The sequence below is a fragment of the Neofelis nebulosa genome, chromosome 2, assembly GCF_028018385.1.
Source record: "Neofelis nebulosa isolate mNeoNeb1 chromosome 2, mNeoNeb1.pri, whole genome shotgun sequence".
In the NCBI taxonomy this organism is placed as follows: Eukaryota; Metazoa; Chordata; class Mammalia; order Carnivora; family Felidae; genus Neofelis; species Neofelis nebulosa.
In genome coordinates, this window is record NC_080783.1 from 183,669,090 (window position 1) to 183,694,407 (window position 25,318).

Below are 25,318 nucleotides of genomic sequence, written 5' to 3' on the forward strand. Positions count from 1 at the left end.
GTAATTTTAGCTCATTCAGGGCTCAGGTCCCAGCTTGGCATTGTCGGTCCAAATAGATCACTTGCTCCAGAAACGCTTTGGAACTTCTACAAAGTTAGCAGCGAAGCAGGGGACTAGCCGATTTCATATGCAAAGATTGTTACATGTCATCAGTGGGAGACTGCCAACAAAAGGATTTATTTTTTTTTAAAGCGAGTGAAAACTTTTAATTTAGGTTTTGACATGTTCTGCTAATACACATTGGAGCAAAGATTGGAACTTGCCTGCTGTCATCTGTTGCAGATTCCACTGAAATGTTAACCATTGAAGGCTCAGTCTGGTGTGATTTATCTTGTTGGAGAACCACAGATTTGTTACAACTAAATGGTATGTGCTACAGAGTACTTCAGAGTTCTGGTTCACAGGATGAAAGAAAAAAATTGCCCCCAGGCAAGCTGAGGTCTTTCTCTTTTGTGTGGTGTTTTGTTATTCAAGAACACACTAGTTTTTATTTTTAAAAACACACCAGAAAAGTAGAGTTCAAATTTAGATCTTTGACTCCAAGATTAATTCTCTTTCCACTGTGCCTACCTGCTTGTCTTATAAGCTCCTTAGAGAGACAGAGAGATGTGTGAACTCTTCATTTTAAAATGCTTACCAGAAAAGCATACATGCCCTGAAGAGGTTTTCTCTGATGTATTTAAGTTCTGCTGGTATTGAGTTATACTAGGTGGTCAGCCATATGCTGGAGGGAAATGCAGGAGGAATGGGCATTGTTTTTTGTTTCTGTTTTTTTGCCTTTAAGGACTAACTTACTAAATATTTATGAAGTGCTCACCAGGTTCCAGGTCCAGTGCTAAGAATTTCTATATACTCTGTCTACATCCCTATAAAATAGGGCTTCTTGTTTTACCTGGGAGAAGCGGGCTATTCAAACAGTGGTATAGCAGGTGTGATAGGTGCCAGGCAATGAACTGAATCTTCCCACGTACTCAGGGCTTGTGGAGAAGTGTGAGTCAGTTCATTCAAAAAGTGTGACACCTAAACTAAGGTGGCAGTGGTCATGATGGGTCTGAGAGGGATCAAGAAAGGAGAATCCATGGGACTTGGGAACAGCCTGGTTGTGGTGAGGAGGATGTGGTGATCTGGCCTCTCCTCCCTCCATGGGGAGCACTAGAAGAGTAGTTGGTTGGAAGAGATGATGAGTTTCGCTTGAGACAAGTTGAATCTTAGGGGCCTGTGGGACATCTGGGTGGATGCTCCAGGAGAGCAATTAGGCGTATGGCCAAGGTTCAGGACAGCACTCTGAAATTGGGCTGAAGATCCAAATGTGGAAGTCATTAGCCACAAGACTGGTGAGGTCACAGCAGGAGAGGGTGCAGAGTGAAGAATCATGCAAGGCAGAACTGTTCAGAACATCAGCTTTTAAGGGTACAGCTGAAGAAGAGCCCAAAAAAGGTGACTGGGAAGAAATAGAGATGGACAGAGAATCGAGTAGTAACCAGGACAGAAGGGTGTCCTGAAAATCAAACTAAGAAAGAGTCTTTGGATCCCAGATCTAGGCTTGTTTTTCTCTTAACTACATACAACTACTTTTTCCTCAGAGCTATTGGTTAGACATAAGGACGGCTAAGTATATATAAGCAAGAGAAGAAAAGATTTGCATGGGGTATTTTGGTAGTTTTCAGTGTCTGAGTTTTGCCCCCAGTGCAGGAAGTATCAGGCCTGTTCTTTGGGGTCCAAAAAGCAGAGTTGGATGCAAAGAATGGAATTCATAGGAGTTGGTGGGAGCAATATGATATTAACAGAGAGAACGATGAACAACTAAAAGGGCTTCCAGCATGGTGATAAGTTCCTTATCACTGGAGGTGGCAAGTAGGTCAAGGATATTCTGGAATGGAATCTTGCCCTATGAGAGAATTTGGTTAGGGGACCTCTAGGTCACTTCCTTAAGTATCAAGGAGGAAGTGTTAGAGAATGAAAGAAGATGGGCTTTGAAGTCTGACTATCTGGGTTCAAATAGTGACTCTGGAACTTAGAACCTGTGTGACCTTGGGGAGATCAATTCACCTCTGAGTCTCAGGTGCTCAAGTGTGATGCAGGAATAGTAATCAGCTACTCACCCACTGGGTTACTTAGCAAGGTAATATGGAAAACCGTCTGGCACACAGTAGGTACTCACTAAATATAGGCCGCTGTTAAGGACTGTGGTAGCCAAGGGTCCCTGAGAGAACAGCTTCCTTAGCTGTGGGTACTACTATTCGTGGAAAGGATTGATTTAGAGGAACAAGCACATGTAAGAAGCAGATAAGTGTAAGTTTAACTTGTGTGTATTTTAAATCCTCCTAGGGCTTGGCTTCAGCATGAAAGGCTAGTCATCCCCCAGTATGTTTTGGCCCTTTGTGACCCTATGCTGGTGCCATTCATTACCCTGACAAATGAGCCAGCAGGATGAAGTTCCTAGTATTGTCTGTGCTGCAGCCCTGTGCCAAGGCCAGTGAGGCAGTGGGAGGGAGAGCAAGGAGACCTACTGAAACCTGGTTAGCAATTTCTTCTCCTCCTTCTTGAATGGCATCAGTGGGACATTTCTTCTAATGTGCCCACCTGGAGGGATGAGATCATCTATTCTTACCCTGCGCTGCACAGAAAAGAAAGAGACCTGGATTTCCCTGTGACTGGTCAGCGGTCACAGAGCTGGAAGGACCCATTGAGGATTTTAGTCTAGTCCCTGTGTTTTACGGAAAAGAAAACCAAAAAAAGGTGCCCAATCAGCCATAGAGTTAGCCACAGAGCCAGGCCTCGAACCAGCATCTCCTGATTTCTTTCTGCTATACCACAGCGGGCCCTCTTCTTTCTGGTCTCTTGACTGGATATAATCCTTGAAACTTGAGAATTTTGCCTGCCTTGGATTCTGTAAAAACAAACACCACAGTCTAGAAAACGCAATGTGCGTGTCTTCTCTGTGGCATGTCTGTTTTTCATGCAAACATCGTAAGACTTTACAGGATTTTTGTACATGTGAGAAACTTTAAACTTGCCTGTAGATATTTTTAAGACAAGACCAACTTTTGTACAACATTTTATGTTTGGCCTTTCAGAATTTCACCCTAGCTAACAAACCCACACCACATTAAACTCTCTGATACTGGATTCTTTTAATTATCCAGCATGATTTTATGTAAGATGGGAGTCACGACAGTCCCTCTCCCATTTTAACTGTATGCTGCAAATCCTTCAGGGCTATCATCGCTTTTGAAGACAGACTTGCATTGCAATTCCTGTCCACCTGCCTGTTTTCTAAGACGCTGTTTGCTTGTTACTGTACCTCCACTTTAATGGATGTCTCTTTCTGAAAGGTCAGTAACAGACACCAATGAAGAGTAGCTTCTACCCTATTTTACGGCTTTGAATAAGGACTCTGAGGATTATGTAGAGCTGGGTGGATTTGATAAGCTTGCAGTTCAGGAGTCTGCCATCAAGTCAGATGGGACTTGTATAATGCCTAGTTCAATTTGGGAATTTATCACAACATTCTTCTGGGTGTAGGCAAGGTTTTAGGAGAAAGCAGGCACTCTGGAAGTTATATGGACATGCTCATCATTGTATATGTGCCTTGTAGTTCAGTTGAGGATATTTTAGCAACTTAAACATTTTTCTCTTGTTCCTATAGGATAATTACATGATACGAACAGGGAGGGCCTGAGTGTTGTGCAGACCTGATTGGGAATTGTTTCCACTGTATGATAGCTTTATGTCTTAGGCAAGCCATCTCACTTCCTTAAGCCTTGGTTTCTGCTTCAGTTGAATTCTCAGACGGATTAAGTATACTGATGTTAATAAAGAATTTGGCATGGGTCCTGGCACACAGTAGGTACTTAGTATTGTTGAATGGATGAATGAAATTAACTGACATCACAGCAGCTGCAAAGGAGGAGGAAATAGTTGATGCCCAAATCCTTGGTGGTTTTCTCTCCCCTGGAAACAAGAGAATTAGGCAGTCAGAATCAGTAAAGGTTGTCTCTTCAGAGGCTACATATTTGTTTGTTTACCTGAGAACTGATTATTTAGTCTTAAGCTTGGAACAGTTGCAAAGGCAGGTTGACTAGAGAGTTTTCCTCGTCCTTCTGAGTCCACTGCTGGTTCCTTTTGTGGTTTCCTGGAATTTGAAGCCAGAAGCACACCCCAAAGCCACATTAGAATGCTACATGAGGTTATTTGCTGCCTTAGATGATCCACACCACTGTTCACCTTCATTATTGTGACCAGTCAAGAGTTATAGCTTCTTGTCACCCTATGTTCAGTCTCCTCCTCACACCTCATCCATCTTGCTTGCCACTGCCACATTAATCTTCCCAAAACATCTCTTTCATCATGTCTCAGTCTGTGTCAGATACCCGCAGTGGTTCTTTTTGCCATGGGATAAAAGCCAAGCACATAACCCACAGGGATAGCCTCAGTGCAGCTATTCATTGAACACCTGTGACAAGAAAGACACTGTGCTTGGTGTTTTACATGCACCATCTTTTGGAAAACAGTTTATCATTTCCATTTTATAGATCATGAAACTGAGACTCAGACAGGTTAAGTAGTGTGCCCAAGTTCCCACAGTTAGTATGTGGAAGAGACAGAATTCCAAACTAGGACCACCTCATTCAAAGGACCATGCTGCTTTTATTAGATCCTGGGCCTCCCTCTCCCAACCATTTCTTCCACTTTTTGTGCTGACACTGATTATTCATTAATTTTCTGTAGCTTAGATATAGATGTGAGGTACCACTTTCAATCAGGATTAGGGTCAGGAAGGCCTGGAGACCCAGAGGTTTGACCCATGTGTGGCAGCATCTCTCAGGAAGTCAAATCTTGCTTTCTGGTTGGGGTTCTTGGTACATTCTGGGTTGTAGTTGTCCAAACTGAGACCAGAGCTCAGTAAATGTGCACTGCCTACAGAAAAGGATGAATGGAGGCCCCAGGGCTTCCTGAGCCCTTATTCCTGGAGCACCACCAGTCAAGTTGGAGACTGATGAGCATTAAGATGGAACCAGGAAGTAGTTAGCTCCCAGAGGAGCCTCGGGATCTCCCTGGCCATGTGTCCAGATCAGGAAGCATGGGGTTGGAGGGACTATCTGCTTCTGCTCCTTTCTGGAACTCACTGTTGTCATTTCAGACTTTACTGCTCAGCCTACCTTTTCAAAGAATCCATTTCAAGTCCTTAGGCCTGGCTACAACCTGTTTCTGTTATGTCTGGTGATGATCACTGCTGCTTTCTGGAGGCTTCCTGAGGACAGAGGCATCTGGAGATGCAGGAGAGCAGGAATAAAGTGGTCTTCTGCTTTGAACTTCGGGCTGGGGAATTTGGATGTTTTCATCTATGGCCATCATTCATTCATTCAACATTTATTCTGGTTCTGCATGTTATAGGCCTGTGTTTAGAAAGGGTAGAGCATGGGCTCTGGAGGTAGAGAGACTTAGAACAAATTCTGACTCTGCATCTTCCCATCTGGATGGCACTAAGCCTTCTTTGAGTCTCATTTCTTTTTTTGTGGGAAAAAGAAAATGTGGCTAATAATTGCAGGATTGTTGTGAGATGTAGTAATGTAAGTAAAGAGCCTTATGATGGTACCTGGTAGGTAGTAGACATGCTACGAGTGGTAGCCTATTTTTTTTTTTTTTTAATTTTTTTTTTCAACATTTTTTATTTTTATTTTTGGGACAGAGAGAGACAGAGCATGAACGGGGGAGGGGCAGAGAGAGAGGGAGACACAGAATCGGAAACAGGCTCCAGGCTCCGAGCCATCGGCCCAGAGCCTGACGCGGGGCTCGAACTCACGGACCGCGAGATCGTGACCTGGCTGAAGTCGGACGCTTAACCGACTGCGCCACCCAGGCGCCCCTATTTTTTAACTGAAGTCTAATAACATAAAATTCACTATTTAGACCATTTTGAAGTATGTACAAATCAGCAATTCTTAGTATATTTACAGTGTTCTGCAACCATCTTCACTATCTGATGACAGAACATTCTCATCACACACACACACACACACACACACATGCAGAGAGAGAGAGAAAATCCCTGTTACCCATTAAGTGGTCACTTCTCGTTGCCTCTTCCCCCTACGCCCTTGGCAAACATACTTTCTGTCTCTGTGGATTTGCCTGTCCGGGTGTTTCACATGCGTGGAACCAGACAAAATGTGGCCTTGGTGTCTGGCTTTTCTCACTTAGCATAATGTTTTGCAGAATTCATCGTGTTGTCGCTATCTGTCAGCACTTCATTTCTTTTTATGGTTGTGTAATATTCTATTGCATGGATATACCACATTTTTTTTAATCCATTCACCAATTAATAGACAATTGGGTTGTCACCACCTTTTAGCCATTATGAATAATGTTGCTTATAAACATCCATGCACAAATTTTTGGTGGATATGTGTTGATTTCTCTTGGGTGTATACCTAGGAGTGGAATTGCTTAGTCATATGATGGTCTTATATGTAACATTTGGAGGAACTGCCAGACTGTTTTCGACAGTGGCTGCCCCAGTTTACATTCCCACCAGGAGTGAATGCGGGCTCCAGTTTCTCCACATCCTCTCATTGCTTGTTCTGTTTCTTCTCTCTTCCCTTCTGTTTTCTCATTATGGCCATCTTGGTGAGTGGGTAGTTGTATCTCATTATGTGTTTGATTTGCGCTTCCCTAATGACTGATGATTGTGAGCACCTTTTCATAGGTTTATTGGTGTAGCCTCTTTTTTAAAATTATTCTTCCATTAAACATTTTTGTTTGATGATTCCCTGTTGTATGGCCAGGTCTAGGATTTAGGCCCTGCCCTGAGGTAACTCACACTCCAGTGGGGAAGGTTGACTTCAAACCAGATGATCTCAGCAGAGTAAGAAAATAAGCTACCTAGAGGTTTGTACAATGTGTATTGGGACCTTTGAGGAGGAAGGAGGAGGTGAATGGAGGCTGTGTGGAGTTTGCCAGGCAGACAAGAAAGGAGGGGGGCATTCCAGTTAGCTGGGCAAGCATGGAGCCTTGGGTATAGCTGGTGGGGGTGGGGCCTCAGGTAGAGAGTGGAGCACCCCAGGCAGGCAGCTGGACAGGTCTCCACCCCCAAAAGCAAGCCTGCAGCAGGCTCTACCGAGCTTCGCCACCCACCATATATACAGACAGGGCTCTGTTGCTTTCAGTGCACATTTACTCAGCTGATTTGATTCCCACTTGAGATACATACTCAAAGAGAAGAGAAAGAGAAAGAGAAGAATGACACTCACTGACATAGCAGCTTGCCTGACTTCTTATCCCACCAAGTGGCAGGACTGGACTTGGAATCCGGGTTGCCCCACTCCTAGTTTTTTCCCCACACCTATTAGCTGGACCTCAGTTCTTCTTACCTTCGCATTCAAGGCCATTTACTCTCTAAGCTCCAACTGCCTTAACTTCTTTCCTCACCTCTTTTTTCTGCCTGTTACTGAACCATGTTTAGTAACCATACCAGTCTGAATATTTTCCCAACATTCCTTTTTTAGTTTCTAGTCTTTGTCCCTTTTGTGTGGTCCAAATTCTTGCCACCCTTTTTTTTTTTTTTAATGTTTTTATTTGTTTTTTGAGAGAGAGCGAGAGAGAGAGAGAGAGAGAGAGCGCACAGAAGCAGGGGAGGGGCAGAGAAAGAGAGGGAGACACAGAATCCAAAGTAGGCTCCAGGCTCTGAGCTGTCAGCACAGAACCTGACGCCGGGCTCGAACTCATGAACCATGAGATTATGACCTGAGCCAACGTTGGACGCTTAACCAACTGAGCCACCCAGCTGCCTCCAGATTCTTATCACCTTTAAATGGCTATCCTTTTATGAAAACTGCCCAAATACCATTCACTCCACTCAGGTTCTTACTAGAACTTGATACAGAAGTGATCCTGGCCACTTCACAACATCCTGGCCAAGTGAGTGAGTCACAGATGAGGAAGCAGGATCAGAGAAGTAGAGTAACTCACTCAGTAAGTCAGTTAGTAAGGAGCCTAGCTCAAATGCTGCCTCTTCTCAAGCACCTACCATGGTTGCACTGACCAAAGTGATCTCCCTTGCCTCTGAAAACAGTTACTTCCCCCTTATTCAAACTCAGTATTGAAGATCTTGGATTATTGTTTTTTCAGTGGTTTTATTGTGTGTTCCCACAACTGGGTGCTCGTTCTCCATGTTCTGGGGCCCAGGCTAGATCTTGTAAGTGTATATTCTCAGGAAATGTTATGCTGAGGCATAGGAGAAAATGCCGTGGACGCTAGGTACAGGGTCTGAGTTCTCATACTCTTCATGTTTTGACACTAACTTCTATGACCTTGCACAACAGTGAGCTCTCCAGAATGCGAACGTGAACTGTACTGCTATTCCTGTATCCCTGGGGCCTGATTGTTGAGTACACAGATATGTGGACTTCACCATTTGGAACCTCAGTCTCCTAATCTGCATTTTGAAAGGGTTGCATGAGATGAGCTGAGGATTGTCCTCAGTGCAAATATTACCTAGTGTTGCACGTCTGAATGATTGCTTCTCTCCAACCAACATGATCCTGAGCTACACACTTTCAGCTCAGGGAGGCAGAGGGTGGCTTGTCACTTCTAGTTTGGTGTCTCCATCTCAAACTTTTGCCCTTGAATTTATCAAACTGACAACTAGCTCAGAAGCTTTGCCCCAACACATCCAGAAGTCCTAACACCACCTTCTCATCCTCTGTGTCTGGCTTTTCACATGTGGAAACGCCCACCTACCCCATTTCAGCGTAACATCATTTGAAGCACTTTCTTTCGCTTTTATATTTTCACAGCTTTTTGACTTAGAGTCAACAATGATCTGTAGGAGGAAGAAGCTGTTGCTCTTTTAGAAAGACCACAGTCCCCACTGTTGTTCAGCCTAACTCACTGGATGTATTTTATAGGCACAAAGAGAACAAAAACAGGCCTTTCTTGTGAAAATAGAACCTGAGGATTGCTCCTCCAGTTAGTGGGAAAGGCCGTTTTCACCTCTGCTCAGGCGGAGGGTGTTAACAAAGACTAGTCTTTTTTTCCCTGGGCAGGGCCCTCACACTCTATATCCTTCTTAAGTCATTCCTTTATTTTTAAAAATTGTATCTTTACTCACCTCATGCTTAAGGAGATAAAAATGATTCCGGCCATGTTGATAATGTCAGTTTTAGTGTTCTGTTTGTTGAGAGCCTGATGTGTACCAGGCAGTGTGCAGTGAGTTATGTAAATTATTGGCGCTGTCCCTCCCCACTGCATTATAGAGCAGACACCTGAGCTCTGTGAGACTAAGGCTTCCCCCCTCCCTCCTTACCCTGCCACGCAAGAGCTGAGGTTCCCAAAGAGGTCTCTCTGGTACCAGAGTCCCACTCCTCTCCAGCGGGGGCCCCCTTCCTAAGACTGTTTGGGAAGATGTGGCATTTGACTACATTCTAGAATAGTTGTGTGCTTATAAGCTTCCTTCTCAGCTTTACTAACAAGTTGTGAAGAGAGAAGCCTGGCTTGGGGGAAGTGTAAGAGCATGTTTAACACACACACATATGCATGCACACACACACACTCACACATAAAGACCCTCAGAGACTGTATTTAACCAGCTACCTGGCCACATGCCACATCCAGCATTGGGCAACATGCTACAAAGTGAATTTGGGCTATAGCAGTGGGAACCTTTGAGAAGTAAAAGAAACAGCAATCCCTAGAGTCTCAGTTCAACCAAGAACACAAGATCCCAAAGTATTTGCCACAAGGGGCCAGTTCCAGGCTCAAGTTTCTACCTCTAGAACTCCCCTCTTTGAATTTTTACTTTTGACATCTACAGTGAAAGATAGATCTGGGAAATAAAGTTTGAAATCTGTGCAGGAGAAAAAAATCTAAATCTAAAGAAGTCTAAAATCTCTTTTGGATTATCTGAAGTTGAGTTTAAAGAATGAGAAAGTGAGGAGGAGTAATATCCCTTTGTATTTGTGTAGCACTTTACAGTGTGTGGTTCATTTTGGTGTGTGTTATTATCACGTGTAAGCACTGGGTGAGATGCCAGAGGCCTGTTTCTCCCTCCTGGCTCTTCTCAGACTCACATTTTGGGCAAACCCCTTCTGTCCTCTGGGTTTGAGTTCCCTCCTCTGTAGAATGAGAGTTGGACCAGTTGGTCACCAAGGCCCCTCAAACTCTGTCATTCTGTGATCTGATACCAGTAAAAAGGCAGTAAATGTTACTTGTTACTCTTCTCATATCTGTCTTACCTCAGCCTGTCCTATGCCGGGATTGTGGGGAGGCTCCACGAGAGGCCCCATGAGAGCCATCATCCCTTTCATGCTTATTAGCACCTGAGCTGGCAGAAAAACACGTCTTCCTGGGAATTCGCCTGGCTCAGAAAGATGGTGGCCGTCAAGGGCTCCATGTGCTAGTTTAGACCAAATAGAAGTCTAAGGGCCATTCCAGTTCCAAGATCCTGGAATTCATAAAAGGCCACCCTTTAAGGTATTCGTGGAGAAACCCCTAAGCCAAATCATTGGACACTATTTCAACACTTCGAATGGCAGTGCCTGTAGCATGTACCTTTGACCCTAGAGTTTGATCTGCACTGCTGCTTTTAGGAGCCCTGCATGCAGGAGGGACAGGTCTTGGGTTTGTTTGCTTTTCCTTTTTAACTGGTCTGGCCTCAGTCATTCTCTAGCATTTGCGATTATGGGTATTTTGAGCATTTTGACTCATAATGAACCTTGTTCTCTTGATATGCATTTTAGAAGACAAATCTGACCTTGAAAACAGTGTGATGCAGAAGAAAATAAAAATCCCCAAACTTTCTCTCAATCACGTAGAAGAAGATGGCGAGGTTAAAGATTATGGGGAAGAAGATTTACAGCTTAGACACATCAAGGTAACAAAATCTTTCCCCTTCTTTTGGACGTATGTGGGGACATTTTCAGATTCTTGATAGCTAAAGAGTTCCAGTCTGGCCTCTTCTCCCCATATAAATGTCCTCTGGCAATTTTTTCAGATTGGGAGAGTGTTGAGACAGCTAGTATGCATGTGCCTTGCTGACCAACTGTCCAGGAGCCCTGACTCATGCTGTGCCACCATGCACCACCCCGTTTGCCCCATCTAAGCAGTGTCATCCGCTGCTGAGGGTTTGGAAGGGTGCATTCCTCTCTGGCCTACAACCGTGAGCTCCAGGAATATTAAACAGCCGTTCTTGGGCAGCAGTTCAGAGCCAGTCACTATCAGATTGCCCCAAACAGCAAAGGGTATAGATTCGATAGGAAGCAGAATGTACCAGGTGTACACAGAGGAGTTTGCAGGACCCTGGGCTGGAAGAAAATTTTTGCCTGAGGTTGCATTTCCTTTGATCTGCTTCCCAGGTGGTCTCCTCCAGCCTTCATTTGTAAAGTGAATGTCTTATTCAACAAGCCATATGTTTTTTCAGTACAATGGGTACCCCAGAGGCAGGGAGGAGAAAGAAGGCTGCCTTCCTCATTGACCATGTTCGGACATCGGACAAAAGGTCAAGGACATTCCCAAAGCATAGTCCGAGAGATGCAGCTGAGTTCAGTTCATAAATTCATTGCACCCCTGCTATGGGCCTGGCTCTGTGCTGACCCCTGGGGTCATGAAGATTAGGCAGACACAGTCACTGCCCTTGATGGTCTCATAGTGTAGTGATGCAGTTATCTAAAGTGATCATTACAATTTTAGCAGATAAGTTCAGCTAAAGTAGCAGCACCTTATCCCGATGGATAAAATGACAGGATAGGATCCTGTCATGTAACTGAATCTCAGAATCGTGTTGTTTTTGTTTCTTTTTTATTGAATACCCAGAAACTTACTGAGAAGTTAAGGCAGGCTTGACCTGATGCAGTTAATTTGTCTGGAATCCTGTGTCCTCAGTTGTCTGCACCTCCCACCAATGCCCCGATCAGGAGAGCTCCTAGCCCTCCTGCCATGAGTGAAGAATTCAGTTGGTCCTGTAACTCCCATTGCCCCTCAATGGAAGCTTTGTCTACTTGAGCTGGAATTTCCTCAGGCAGCTGAAACTCCAGCCCCTAGATAGTCCTGGATAATGTTCTTCTCAATGAACTGTCCTCTGTATACCCACTGTCTTGCTGAGCCTCAGCTTGGCAGGAGCCCAGGGAGAGGCTGACAGATGTGGGGGAAGGGGCCTTGTGCTGGAAGTTGGGCTCTAGGTTCTGGACCTGGCTCTGTCTGCAACTCATCACATGACCCCAAACATAGTCCTTCTCCTCTCTGAGCCTCAGTTTCCTCACCTGGAAAGTGAGGGAGTAAAGCTGAAAGGAACTTCCAGTGTTAGCATTCTTTGAACTTTTCAGTTATGTAAACATTTATCAAGCTGCTGCCAAATGCCAGTTCTGAGTAGGCAGTGGAGACACAGAGAAAATAAGGCATGGCTCCTGCCCTGGATTAGAACAGATTAGAGTTCTTAGCATCCTTCCCAACTAAAGCATTCTTGAGGAAAAGGTTACTGGTGGGATGCCCTTTGGTTTTTGTGTGTTGGGGAGGGTAGGTATTTTGTCTTGTTTTGTTTTTTTCTTTTTGCCTTTTATGTTTTTGTTCTCGAAGAGATTTGAGTGGTGACTCCCCTTGGGTGGTTTGGCCTGGCCTGATTTCTCACAGATTCTCCACCAATACCCACTGAACGCCCCCACCCCACCCCATGAGCAAGTCACTGCACAGGCACTGTGGGTGGGGTAGGGGCTGGGGAATCGGGGAGGGTGGTCATGGTATAGCATGCACCCAGGAGACAGAGTGATGGAATGGAAAAAGCACTGGCCCGAGAAACCAGAGTCCTCGGTCTGCCACCAAACGACTGTGTGATCTTGGGCAAGACCCTTCCCCGCTCTGAATCTGCCCCATTTGTACAATGAAAGGCTTTGACTAAGTGTTTGCACAGGTTTCTCCAAGCACTGATGTTCTGTGGTTCTGTGATTCTAGGATTGTCTGGGGAAATATTGAGCCGCAGTCCAAGAAAGTCCCAGCTGCCCTTGCCTGAACTGATTCTCGTTGTCCTACACAGAGACCCGAGGGGCGGAAGCCGAGCGAAGTGGCGCATAAGAGCATTGAGGCAGTGGTGGCCCGGCTGGAGAAGCAGAACGGCCTGAGCCTGGGCCACAGCACGTGTCCAGAGGAGGTCTTCGTGGAGGCCTCGCCGGGCACAGAGGACATGGACAGTCTGGAGGACGCTGTCGTGCCCCGGGCTCTGTATGAGGAGCTGCTGCGCAACTACCAGCAGCAGCAGGAGGAGATGCGCCACCTCCAGCAGGAGCTGGAGCGGACTCGGAGGCAGCTGGTCCAGCAGGCCAAGAAGCTCAAGGAATACGGGGCTCTCGTGTCTGAAATGAAGGAGCTCCGTGACCTCAACCGGAGGCTCCAGGACGTGCTGCTCCTGAGGCTTGGCAGTGGTGAGTGCCCCAGCAGGCCACCGACCACTCCATGCGGGGGGATGCCTTGCGCAGCTCTTCTTCAAGGAGGGCACGGGGGAGACGTAGGCTCGGGAAGGGCAGGGGCTTGGCTCGGCAGGCACCACGAGGTTGAGCCGCTCCCCTCCCGCAGTGAGTCTGATAAGAGCTTCAGAGTGCCACGGCCTTAGCCACCTACGGCACAGTGGGGAACGCTGACAGGTGTGGCGCGGAGAACAGGGGCCGACAGAGTATCTGCCACCGCTCATCCATGCATTCGTTCAGCGAGAGGCAATTCCAGGGGTTGTCAGAAACATCTCCACAGCAGTTTCTGTACCATGAGGAGAACTAGAAATTGCCCTAAGAGCGTGGTACTTAACATGGTACCACGTTAAGTCAGAAAGTGCTAAATGCCACGGGAAGGATATGGATAAAGTGATAGAGTTCAAAGGATGGAGAAGTTGTTTATAACTGAGAGAGACTTCAGGAAGGAGGTGGGCCTTGAAGCAGGCCTTGAAGGGTGGGGGTGTCTCAAGGCACAAGAGGAGGCAGAGGGCAGCAGCCACTGAGGACAAGAAAGCACCCGGAACATGCTAAAAAGAGATATGGCACATGTAGTTTGAGGACAGGTGGTTAAAGACCTTGAAAACCACGCCAGCTTGAAGTGTTGGACTTGTTTGGGAAGGAATGAGAGACGCTGAAAGGCTTGGAGGGTCTAGAGGCACATGACCTTAGGAGGATTGATACAAAGATGTAGAAAACTCCTTTGGTTTGCTCACAGAAGAACTTGAGAGGATCTTAATGCTGCAAGTGCCAGTAACAAACCAGGTTTTTAGGTTTTCCTACCTAACGTGGTTTAAAAGTAGGAATCGGGAGATTTGAAAGGTGGCAGCCTTGATAGCAATGAGAAATGACTGCCTAGTAGAGAGAACAAGATGGAAACCCTCTCTCAAACACAAGAATCCAGGATGGTAAAAGCTATAGGCCAGTCAGTATTGCAGAAACCAGTGAAACACTGGTTCATAGCCTCCACATCCCCAGAGGACAATCATTAACAACCCCATGTCAGTGTTTTCTGCCTAAACATGGAAGTAATCTAGTCTGCAAACATAAGTTCTGTTCCCAAAGTTTAAATCAAATATAATTTTGTACTCAAGAAGGAAGCCTTGTGTTATCTAGACAATAGATTTGTATGTAAAGCCTCATTCATTTGTCTTTGATGTTTAGATAAATGTGCTCTTACCCTACCTATATTTATAGGCACCTTTTATATTGTCAAGTGTGTCCCCAAGGCAGTGTCTCAGTAGATCTTCAGAATGGCTCAGGGAGGCAGCTGAGAGGCCTTTCCCTGCAGTTGTCACAGAGAAAGAAACTGAGGTTAGGACTTACCCAGAGTCTCTGGGGAGGCAGAGACAGAGCTCATGTCAGACCAACGGCCCTGACTCCTGGACCGGTAATTTCCTCATCTTCCAACTCTGCCTTGGCCTTGGCCCTTCTCCCAAGTCGTAGCCTGTGACACTAAAGGTCACATGGGGTGTACAACCTAAGGAGATACTAGAATTCTATATAAAAATAAAACCATAAAGAGAAACCCTAACTATAAAATTTGTAAAAGCATTGTTGGTCTTGGAGTGGGGTGGGGGTGGGGAAAGAACTGGAATTTTCAGAGAAAAAAAGTGTTTCCCAGTCCTCAAATGAATAATTTTTATTTTCATTGCACTCAATGTGCTATACCTTTTGTAAACTTCTTGTGGGGAAAATGCACACTAACAACAAAAACTCTCCACACCGTTTTCAACTCCTGGGGAAACTGCCTGTTTTGTATGATTATGAACTGAACTTAAGCTCCAGAAACCACTCCAAGCCTCTGGAGCAATAAGACCTACATTTTGCATCATTATATGCCTCTTTAGTCTTAAAACACTTAGACAAACTTGACCTCAGCCATAGTTTCAGTGCGTTGAACTTTCCCAGCTCTCCTACCCCACAGGTCTTAAATGCCATCATAAGGACCAGTGGCCGGCTCTTCCCCGATCAGAGTCACCATTGTCTCCATAGTGGACAGGCTAAATATAAATCAGCGCAAGCTACAAGTATGTGTGGAGCACCCACCACCTGCAGTGCCCTGTGCTCTAAGGGTCATGGGCATCCTGGAGCACCACACTGATAGCCCCTGATGTGTGAAAGCTTAAAGTCCATTGATTAGCACTTGGTAAATGGAGAATGATAATGTGCCAAGTTCTAAGACAAACCCACAAGAATATAATAGAAGGGTTTCTACCCTAAGGGGAGTTTATATATTTTCATGGATATCGTCTAGTCTTTGGAGCCAGCCAGGCCTGGATTCAGACCTAGCTTCCCTACTTCCCAACTCTGGCTTCGGGAAGCTTCTTTCCTTCTTTCCTTCTTCCCTTTCTTCCTTCCTTCCTTCCTTCCCTCCTTCCTTCCGTTACTCACTGGTATCCTGCTGTGTGCCAAGCATTTTGCCTAGCGGTAAGAGTTTAATATATTTAAGATATAGCCCTTGCCCTCTGCCCTTGAAAAGGTCAAAGTTTGATGAAGGAGACAGCCACTGACACAAATATGACAACACAGGGCATAAATGTCACCATAGAGACAAAAGCACATGGGGCTATGGGACTATAGAAGAGGAGTACCCACAGAATTTGGGGAGGTTGGGGAAGAAAGACTTCCTGAAGGAAAGTACATCTAAGCGGAGGCCTGAAGGGTCAATTTTTGTTATCCAGGCATGAGCGAATGGGTGGGAAGAATGAGGAGCAATCTACACAGAGAGTACCTCTCTGAGCCTTGATGTTCTCATCTGTAAAATGGAAATAATAACATCCCCCTCACAGCCTTGTGACACAGGGCATAGTGCTTATGTTCTGGTTGGTGCTCACTTATTGTCAGCTTCTTTTTCACACCGTTTAGTGGAGGGGCTAAGGAAGGGTCCAGTTTGATTTTTAACGCTCTCTCCCCCTCTACCTCCCCTAACTAGTAATTGGCTATATGACCTTGAGCAGGTTAACTATCTTCTCTACCTGTCAGAGTCTCCTGTTATAGAAAATAAAAGGTTGTGTACATATATGTATACACATATATACACATACACATACACATACACATATACACTTACACATATGTTCCCTTATTCAGTCAGGCAGCTAACATTGACCCTATGCTTTCTGAGCCTAGGGGCCTGGGGAGTACAAAGAAGACTAAGAGGTTGGAAGTTGGGGTGTGGGTAGTGATGGAGGAAAACATGTAAGCGTGTAGTTGAAATGCAGTATGAAATGCAAATGAAATGAGAGACTAGCCTAGCGTTTGAAGGTGGAGCTCTCTTGGTGAGTCTGTGAAGACAGCCCCTGCTGTAACAGCTCCTCGTCTGTACACACCGTCAAGAAACCGGTAACATGGCAGATAAGAGCCAAAAAGTGACTAAGGCCTTCTTTGTTTCTTGGCTTCACGTGTTCTCTGAAAGCATCCTGAGCTCTACCATCCTTGAGCCTCTGGGCCTGCCTCAAGCATTGTTCTTAGAGGCCTGTCCTTGCATATTTTCTCCTGTCCACCTTGCCTGGGGACCCAGCTCAACAGCCTTTGTCCAGCTTGAGTGCTGAATCATCTACACCATAACAGGCAGATTCAGAAGCAAGAAAGCCAACAGGTCAAGGATGCTCAGTTTTAAAAGGAAGGCTCCCTGCTCGGAAGAATCATTGCTGACTCCCCCAGCCACTGAGGTTCTGCAGGTGGTAGACGGGAAGAGGCAGAGAGCAGGAGCCTGGCCCCTTGACCTGATGGAGACCTCAGAGTGGTGAATGGCCCTCTAGCAGTCAGGAGTTGTAATGGTGCACCTGGTGGAGGTCGAGGGAGAATGATAGAGGACAGCAGCAAGATGGTATAAGAAGATGTTTCAGAGACTGCCCTGGTGGCTCACTTTTTCATTTGTACATTTATTAATTCTTCTTTCATTCATTCCACAAATACACAGAAGCTGGTTTAATAGGAAAGTCTCAGAAGCTGGATTTAATAGGAAAGAGTCTCTGGAGTCCTGAGAGAGCTTATCTAGGAAATGGACTGGTGTCCTCATGTTGCTGATGAGGAAATAAGCTCAGAAAGTGTCACAGGCCTATTCCCAGGGGTCTCTTGACACCTAGTCCTGTGTGCCTCTCTCTGGGCCCTCACCTACATGGCCTTCTTTAGCCCTTGGACTTCATTGTCATGGAGATGGAGGTGACTCCTCTGCCCCTGCCCCCCCCCCCCCCCCCCCCGCCAAAGAACATCTTCTCTGTGAAACAGAACTTTCTGTGATCTTAGCATAGGAAGTTGCCCTCTTTGCTCAGAAGGAACCCCACTGTCCTATCCTGAGGGTCTCTCCTCTCAGGGTCTCTGTGACAACATCAAAATCAAATGAGGAAGCAAACGTAAAGAATAAAGCACTGTGACCAGCATATTGTGTTTAATAAATGCCAGTCTCTTTTTCCTTTTCTGCCCTTTTTTACCCACCCTCTCCCAAAGAAGTAAATGCTGAGGACACACAAAGCACACAGATAATTCCAGTTGGTAAAGTGCAGATTTATTTGTGCATTTATTCATTACTTACATTAATTCAACAATTATTTATTGAGGGCATGCTTTGTGCCAGGACTGCATTAGGTGCCAGGAATATAGAAACAAACAAGACAGTCTCTTTTTTAAATATTAACAAGTATTTATGCATAGTATTTATTAAACTGGAGCTTGGCAGACTCAGAATTCCAAGGGATTGAGGAGAAACACACAGGGGAAAGGCAACTGCAAGGGGGAGCTTTGGCATAGGAGAAAGAGTAAACCCTAGGGTCTCTCTTGGGTTCTCCTCGGCTACATTCTTTGTCCTTCGAGGTCAAAGACAAAAGCTTAGATATTGTCCTCAGTATTAGCAACACAAGTGCCTCTCAGATAGTTACATTCATTTTGGTGTGACTCAGGGAATGTTAGTCCAGCTAAAGCTGGAAAGGGCTCTGTGAGGAATAGAGAGAGGAGGGTGTAATCGCTGCCTCCGAGATGCACACACAATCCAGAGGGGAGCACAGACCCGTACACAACAGGACACCAAGCAGAACAAAACAAGTGCTGTGATTGCACGAGGTAGGCTTATAATGGTTTTAGATTTGGGGTGTGCTTTGTCAGGGAATGTAGGTGGTTATGATAAATTCTGGCCAGAAAGAGGCATAGATAATAAGCATAATAATAGTAATTCACATATGTGTGACACTTCACAGGTTTCAAAGCACCTTGACATTTTTATGTCATTGGACTATTGCGATAGCCTTATTGCGAGGCCAGGTAAGGTTGATTATCTCCATTTGAGCGAGGAGAAGCAAAAAGAAGAGATAACGTCCCTGTTGGCCAGATCACAAGCTGGTTGAAATTTTTGAAGGGGAAAGCCATTGTGGTCTGCAAATCTGTCTTGGCTCTTTAGAGCTAGGTTTCTATCACCTCTGTTCCCCTCTGGGCTCATGCCTTGTGTTCTGTCCAAAGTCCGTTAAAATACCAGCTTTGATCTTTAAAATCCTTTGCAGTCCGAGCTGGATTCTTTAAGCACAGGTCTCTGATGGTGCCTTTGAAAAGGCAGCTAATGTCAGCCAAATGCCTCCTGCTGGCCTTACCCCTGTGCTGGAGGCAGCCTGGGCTTTGGCAACAGATATTACTTGGGTTTGAATCTCAGCTCTCTGGTTCAGTACCCATGCAACTTCAAGTAAATGACTGAGCCTTTCTCAGCCTCTGTTTTCTCCTCTTTGAGATGGATATCTTAATGCCTACCACATACCAGGAGAGCCAATTTGGTCATTAAGAGCCTGCATGGGCCCAGAGGTCTGGAATACTGGGGTTTTGAACCCTGGCTTTTCCATGGTCTGATTTGTTACCTTGGGCAAGTTACTTAACTTTCTGGGCCTTAGTTTCCTCATCTGTAAAGCAGAGTCAATGGTAATAGTAACCATTATGGTTCTTATGAGGATTAAATGAGCAAATGCATGTTAAGACCTGTGTCCAGGGGCTAGCACATAGTCAGTGCTCAGTGGGTCCAGCATATATGATGTAGGATCATTTGAGGATACATATGGGATAATGTTTGTATGATGCTTGGCATATCATAGACTCTTCATTGTCCTGCAGCAGAACACAGGTACGGTTGTCTCCTGGAGATTGCTACTGCCTCTTGTAAGTCCTCCAAAATCATATTTGAATAGTCCATTTTACAACTTTGCCTGGCCTTGATCTCAAGCTCACTGGTGTGTAGTTTATATAATTCTCCCTCCACTCACTTTTCCTAGGCAGAATTCCATCTTCCCATCCCCAGTCCTCAACCACTCCTTTTGACCCCCTCAATCCTTCAGATTGGCACTTCATGGCTCAGTTTCCCCTTTGCCAGGGCTCTCCTTCTGGGGCCTGTTCATCTCAGGACACTTTTCCACCTCCTTCAGCCTCAGTGTGTTCTCGCCAATAAGCAGGAACACTCACAGAAGTTGGGTACTGAGGGAGGCCGACGAGGATGGGTTTGTGTATCCCCATTGCAAAGGTGGATCCATAGGAGATCCGCAAGCTGCCAGCTGCCTCAGTGAGTGGTGGAGCGGGGCCAAAACCACTGTGCCCTGTGCCTCCTCAACTTGGATAACAGGAAAAGATCTAGCAGTGAGAACTGGAATTGTTTCTCTTAAAGATATAGGTTATCTTCTCTACTTTGAAGGGCCTTTTGCACCACTGACTGAAAGATTATCCACAATTCCTCCCAGATTGTTTTAAGAACAGATTTCAGAGTGGCAGGACACTTCAGAACCCTCCTTTTTCTCCCTGGAGTTCATTTTTCTGGGGGGCTGAGAGATAAGTCCAGGCTGTCCCTCTGTTACCTGCTTGGGGAGCCAGAACACGTAGGAGCTGCTGGACTTTTCTCCACTGCCAGAATAGGAATGTGCTTTCCTCTTAGAACAAGGCTTTGCCTGATGGTCATTGCCTTTGGTGTGGCTGTGTGGCAGGCTTGTTCCCTGCTGGATTTGCCGATCAGAGGAAATGGAGGTAGGAAAGGGCTACTTACAGACAAGAGCTTGCCTCTCTGAACATCTGCTTTGGGCTTGACATTAGGTGCTTGTCATATTTAAAACAGCCTCTGCAGTAGATAAGATCATCACCTGAGGCCCGAAGAGTAGGCTCAGAGAGATTAAGTAGCTTTCCTGAGGCTACACAACCAGTAGATGGTGAAACCAGCTTTCAGATTGAGGCCTATCTCCCTTTTCCATCCACCAGGTAGGCCGAGCCCACAGGCACCCAGACCCTGTGTTTCTACAGCGGCCATGTCACTCCTGCCTTCATGATTAGACCTCCTTTGTGTGCTGCAGTGGATTCTGGGACTGATGAACCCTTGAGCTATTGGATGGAAGTAGTTTTTATAGAAATTAACTCTTTAAATGAGAGCCCAGTCCAACCCCTCACCCCCATCTTGTAGATGGGAAAACTGAGGACTAGAGAGGGACCAGGACATGCCTAGGCAATATGGAATCTGAACAAATTCATCATAATGAAGCAGCAGAAGGTTAATATTGAGCCAAGATGGATGAATGGAATCATTCTGGTCACTGGGGTTCTACAGGGCCCAGAGTCTGGCCATACTCTCTCTCCATTACTGTTCCAGGCAGCTGAGTTTGGTTGGAGGTAATTCTTAAAGTTGCAGCACCCTAGTCCTGTAGGGAGTCCCAGAATTCACTTAGTGCACCCTCCTACATGGGACAGGAAGCCTTGTGTAGCCTCCTTGCCTCCTGGAACATCCCTCTAGACACAGGAAGCTCACTCACTGCCTTCCAGTGCAGCCCATTCCATTATTGGATGGTTCTGACTGTAGGGAAACATATTTGTACAAGAACATTTATTAGACTCTTCCTTTGTTCCAGGCCCTATGCTGGGCACAGGGAAATCAAATAGCTAAGACCCTGGAACTGCCTTAAAAAGTCACAGTCTCATCAGCAGATGGGTAGAATCCAGTGTGAGCCTTGCTGTGCTCCCGGGCTCTCCGGGCACTGGGAGAAGATATAGAGGAAGGCTCAGGAGATGACGGGGGCAGGGGTACTATAGGTGGCTGGGGAAGGCCCCCAGATGAGGAACTAGTTAGGTTCACCCAAAGGAAGAGGAAGAGAACAGTACCTCAGGCAACAGGACAGCCTGAACAAAAACTTGGCATTAATGAGAGAAGCTGGCTCTCTCAAGTAGGTTCTGTCTGGACCGCACAGTGAAGAGGTAGATAGGAAGGAGTGCATGTCTGGCAGGGCAGACTCATGCTGTTCTGCACATTCCTGCCGTTTGGATGCTTATCTGGGCCCAGATGGTTGGGTGGAGAAGGAAGTGGTAGAACCACAGATGAAGAACCAACCCAGTTTTGACTGCCCCACCAGCTGGCGGAAGATAGGCGCAGAGCTCCTGGGGGGTGAGATGAATCCTGGGGACACTCCCTCATCCTGCCCCCCATGGAGTTCTTCACAGACTGCTCCCCCATGCCCCAGGAAGGTCAGAGATGAACTGAGGGTCTCACAGAATGGGTATTACGTGACAAGCCTGTGAAATCTGAAAAGTGCAGTTAGCTGAGGAGGTGTAGAGTAGTGGAAAGAGCAGGTCTTTGGAACTAACAGCCCAGAATTGGAGTACTCACCCCCTGTGCAACTTTTGGCAAATTATTTTACCACTCTGAGCCTCTACAGAGATAATAAGATCTGTTTTTCAGGACTTCCATGAGGATTAAATTCTTTCATTCAACACATGTTCAATGACTGATGTGCGCCAGAGACATTGTACTGGGTGCTGGGGAGATAGCAGTGAGCCAAGGTCCATGGCTGACCTTGGAGTTGCCATCTAGCCAGGGGGATATGAAACAAATAATTACTTGACATCAGTGTGAAAAATACTGCAGAGATTTTTTTTAAAAAGAGATTTTGGCATAAGGCATATAACAAAGAAGACGTTCAGTAGGCGTTGGTCAGGTTCGCAGAGATAAGCAAATAAGTCATTTGAAATAGGCATCTGCAGTTCCTCAGAGTGGGACCCCCATGACTGGGAACCTGGGCCCTCTCCTGCCATGCCTTGCTGGGTTTCTGCCCCATGGTGAGGGCATGCTCACAGGTCCTTCCCAGCTCTGCTGCTCTGTGGTTCTGACTCCCAAGGAGGAGACCCCACTGTAGGGACATCCATGTGAGCTGCAGGGACTTGCCAATCTGGTATTGAAGGCTCTACCAGCTTCTCCTGCCTCTGCCCAGCAAAGCCTGCTCCAACCCTCACTCACAGAAGGCATTGGGAAAATCAGGAGTGAGGGGGAGAAGGACCCAAAAAGCCACTATTTACTGTGATCCCATCCCCTGCCTGACTGCCCCTCCACCTTCCCCAGACCTCGTCACACATCAGTGCTCCAGCCAGAGCTCACCTCTTCCCTGAAGCTTCCCAGGGTCACCAAGTCAGTAGTGACCTTTCCCTCCCCAGACTGGTGGACTTGTGCAGATCGTTAGGCTGCCAACTTCCTGGCTGGTCAGGGAGCCTTGATTATGTGCCACTTGACTTCACTGGATGGGGATAACTCCTTGCCCAGCCCTTTGCTCCCAATGAGTTCCTGCCCATCCATCCTCCAGACCCCAGCACACAAGTATGTGGCTGTCTTTCTGAAGCCCTCCTAGCATCCTCCAGATGGAGCATCCCTTCCTTTGCTTTTGTTCCCAAGTCTTTATCCTTACCCTTGTCAACCACATGGGTGGTGACCTGTTGCCTGTCTTTTGTCACCACTGGGCTGTGAGCCAATCAGGGCCATCTAGCCTAGTACTGGCACTTAGTCGGTGCTTAGTAGATTCTCACTGAAGGAATGAGACCAGATATGTCCCCACCGTCACTGGAAGCATAAATATGGGGCAAAAAAACCCAGATGTGTAGTGACAATAGCAGGTGAAAGTGGCCGATACCTTTCGTGAAAAAAATGATAGGGCCCATAGGGATCCACCTGCCCAGCTCTGGACCATGTCCCCTGCCTCTTTCCAAGGCTCTTGTGCACCTCCTTCACTGTTGCATAGCTCTTCCCATGCTTAGTCTTTAAACAGAGTGGAATCCTCTTTCTTCTACCCAATCCAGTGTACCTCTGTGCCACAGTAGGTGTTCCGAATGCATGTAAGAATTTTGACTTGATTGACTTTGCATTTAGGAAGAAACTGGAATCATACCTGTAGCAGAGACACTTCCTGTTCACTGGCAGAAGTAAATGGAAGGATTAAGTATGTTTTAAGAAAAGTCTAATATTAGCCCATCTGTTACTCAGAAATGGTATTTACTGTTCAAACATATACACATATTTTGAAGAAATGGATGACTTCTGAACCTCCTGGAAGTCACACAAGCATTAACTTTTTAGAAAGTTTTCAAGAAGAACAGCATTAGTCTAATTTAAGCCAGACAAAACCAGAAAGATATAATTTCATTTATTCGTTGTGCCAATGTTTATCAAGCTGCTTTCTCTGTGCCATGATTCCCATTTTATGGAAGAGGCCCCTGGGGCTTAAAGAGGTCAAATAAATAACAGAACCTGGACTTGCACCTGGTTTTCTAACTAAATCCAGTGCTTGTCTGTCAAATCACAGCTATTTGTATGCAAAGAAATGGAGTTTCACATGTAAAATTCTCAACTTCTCCAGAATTGGGGCATGCTGTATTTTCTCTGGGTCCCCAGTGCCTTACAGGGCCCAGATCTGGGTATGCGTTCAGGGATTGCATACTGAATGGGTTCCTGAATGACTGAATGAAAAGACAAGTACTACCTTTTATGCTTTTGTAAAAGCTTCCCTTACCCAGCTGAGAGGCTTCTCTTCATGGAAGGTGTATTTTCCCCAAAATAAACCTGAAGTAGATCAAAAGGCCTTTTTTTTTCTTTTTAATTCCTACTCTTCCCACAAAGTGAAAAAAGTTCCTTTGTTACTTAAAATATCTGCACCAGATCGTACAATGCTGTCTCTTAGCACAAGTGCTTATTATTGTGGCTAATTTGGTCACATGTGTTTGAAGGAGAACAATGCCTCAGAAATTTTTAAAAGCAAAACAGCAATCTGAGGCATTTGTTGTAATGAGATGTAAATTGCCAACATCGGTAGTAGAACCGACTAAAATTTGCAATGAAATGTTTTTCTCCCCCCTCCCTTAAATTAAAAGCACTAGAGGCCCTCCCTCTTCTCCCCAAAGAAATCATATGCTTTTTTTTTGTTCCTTTTCTCTTGGATTCTGTGATACGGAACACCCTGCTTTACTCCCGGATTCATTCTTTTGTTTATCTGCCATTTCCTGATCCTCTGTTTTGTGCCTGCCTCGGTGCTGGACTCTTCCAGAGGCATTATCAGCTTGCATGGTGGCTATTGGTAATCCACATTTTGCAGGTAGGAAAGCTGAGGCACAGAAAGGTGAGGTGACTTGTCTGAGGTTATGCAGCTGTGATTTACCCCCAGTTTCCTTGAGGAACCCCTTCCAAGATGTGCCTTTGGCTGGTCTGCCCTCCGGGCTGAGGCTGAGGAGCCAGGTACCTTCTGTGTACAGTACTGAAGACGGGGCAGCTGCAGAGACAGTACTGACACCTGGCAGCCTCCGGATGCTCCAAGGTGCTGACGGACAATGGGAGGAAATAGTTTTCCCTGGGAGCCAGAAGATCCCAGTGCAGCAGTCCCTGAGGAGATCAGCATGAGCCCGAGGGAGCGTGGGTGTGCCGTGGAGTGCCAGGACAGACTCTGTGCACCAAGGCCATGGTTTAGTGGTGGGCTAACTGAAGCACCCGGGAATAACTTGTGTATGAAGGAGGTGGAGCAGGGGTGAGCACTGTTTACCGAGTACCCAGTCTGCACCAGACTCTGGCGTAATCATTTCATATATATGGTCAA

The 25,318-nt window shown here is 46.0% G+C and overlaps 1 protein-coding gene across 10 annotated transcripts in view; it reads left to right on the forward strand.

Moving 5' to 3' along the window:
- The window catches only part of LOC131504751 (BEN domain-containing protein 5), a 1,495,810-nt gene that overhangs the window by 1,244,012 nt on the left and 226,480 nt on the right, over positions 1-25,318 (forward strand). For 5 of the 10 annotated variants that reach the window (XR_009258138.1, XR_009258139.1, XM_058717436.1 and 2 more), the window contains 2 exons: positions 10,740-10,873; positions 13,025-13,409. The exons of 4 other annotated variants lie outside the window; for them this stretch is intronic. Coding sequence is in view for 4 of the 6 variants with exons in the window: in XM_058717436.1 (XP_058573419.1) it covers positions 10,740-10,873; positions 13,025-13,409 (519 nt within the window). In the remaining 2 variants the exon portion in view is untranslated. Of the gene's footprint in view, positions 1-282; positions 367-10,739; positions 10,874-13,024; positions 13,410-25,318 lie in introns of all 10 variants that reach the window. One more of the 10 variants, XM_058717442.1, reaches the window with a different exon arrangement.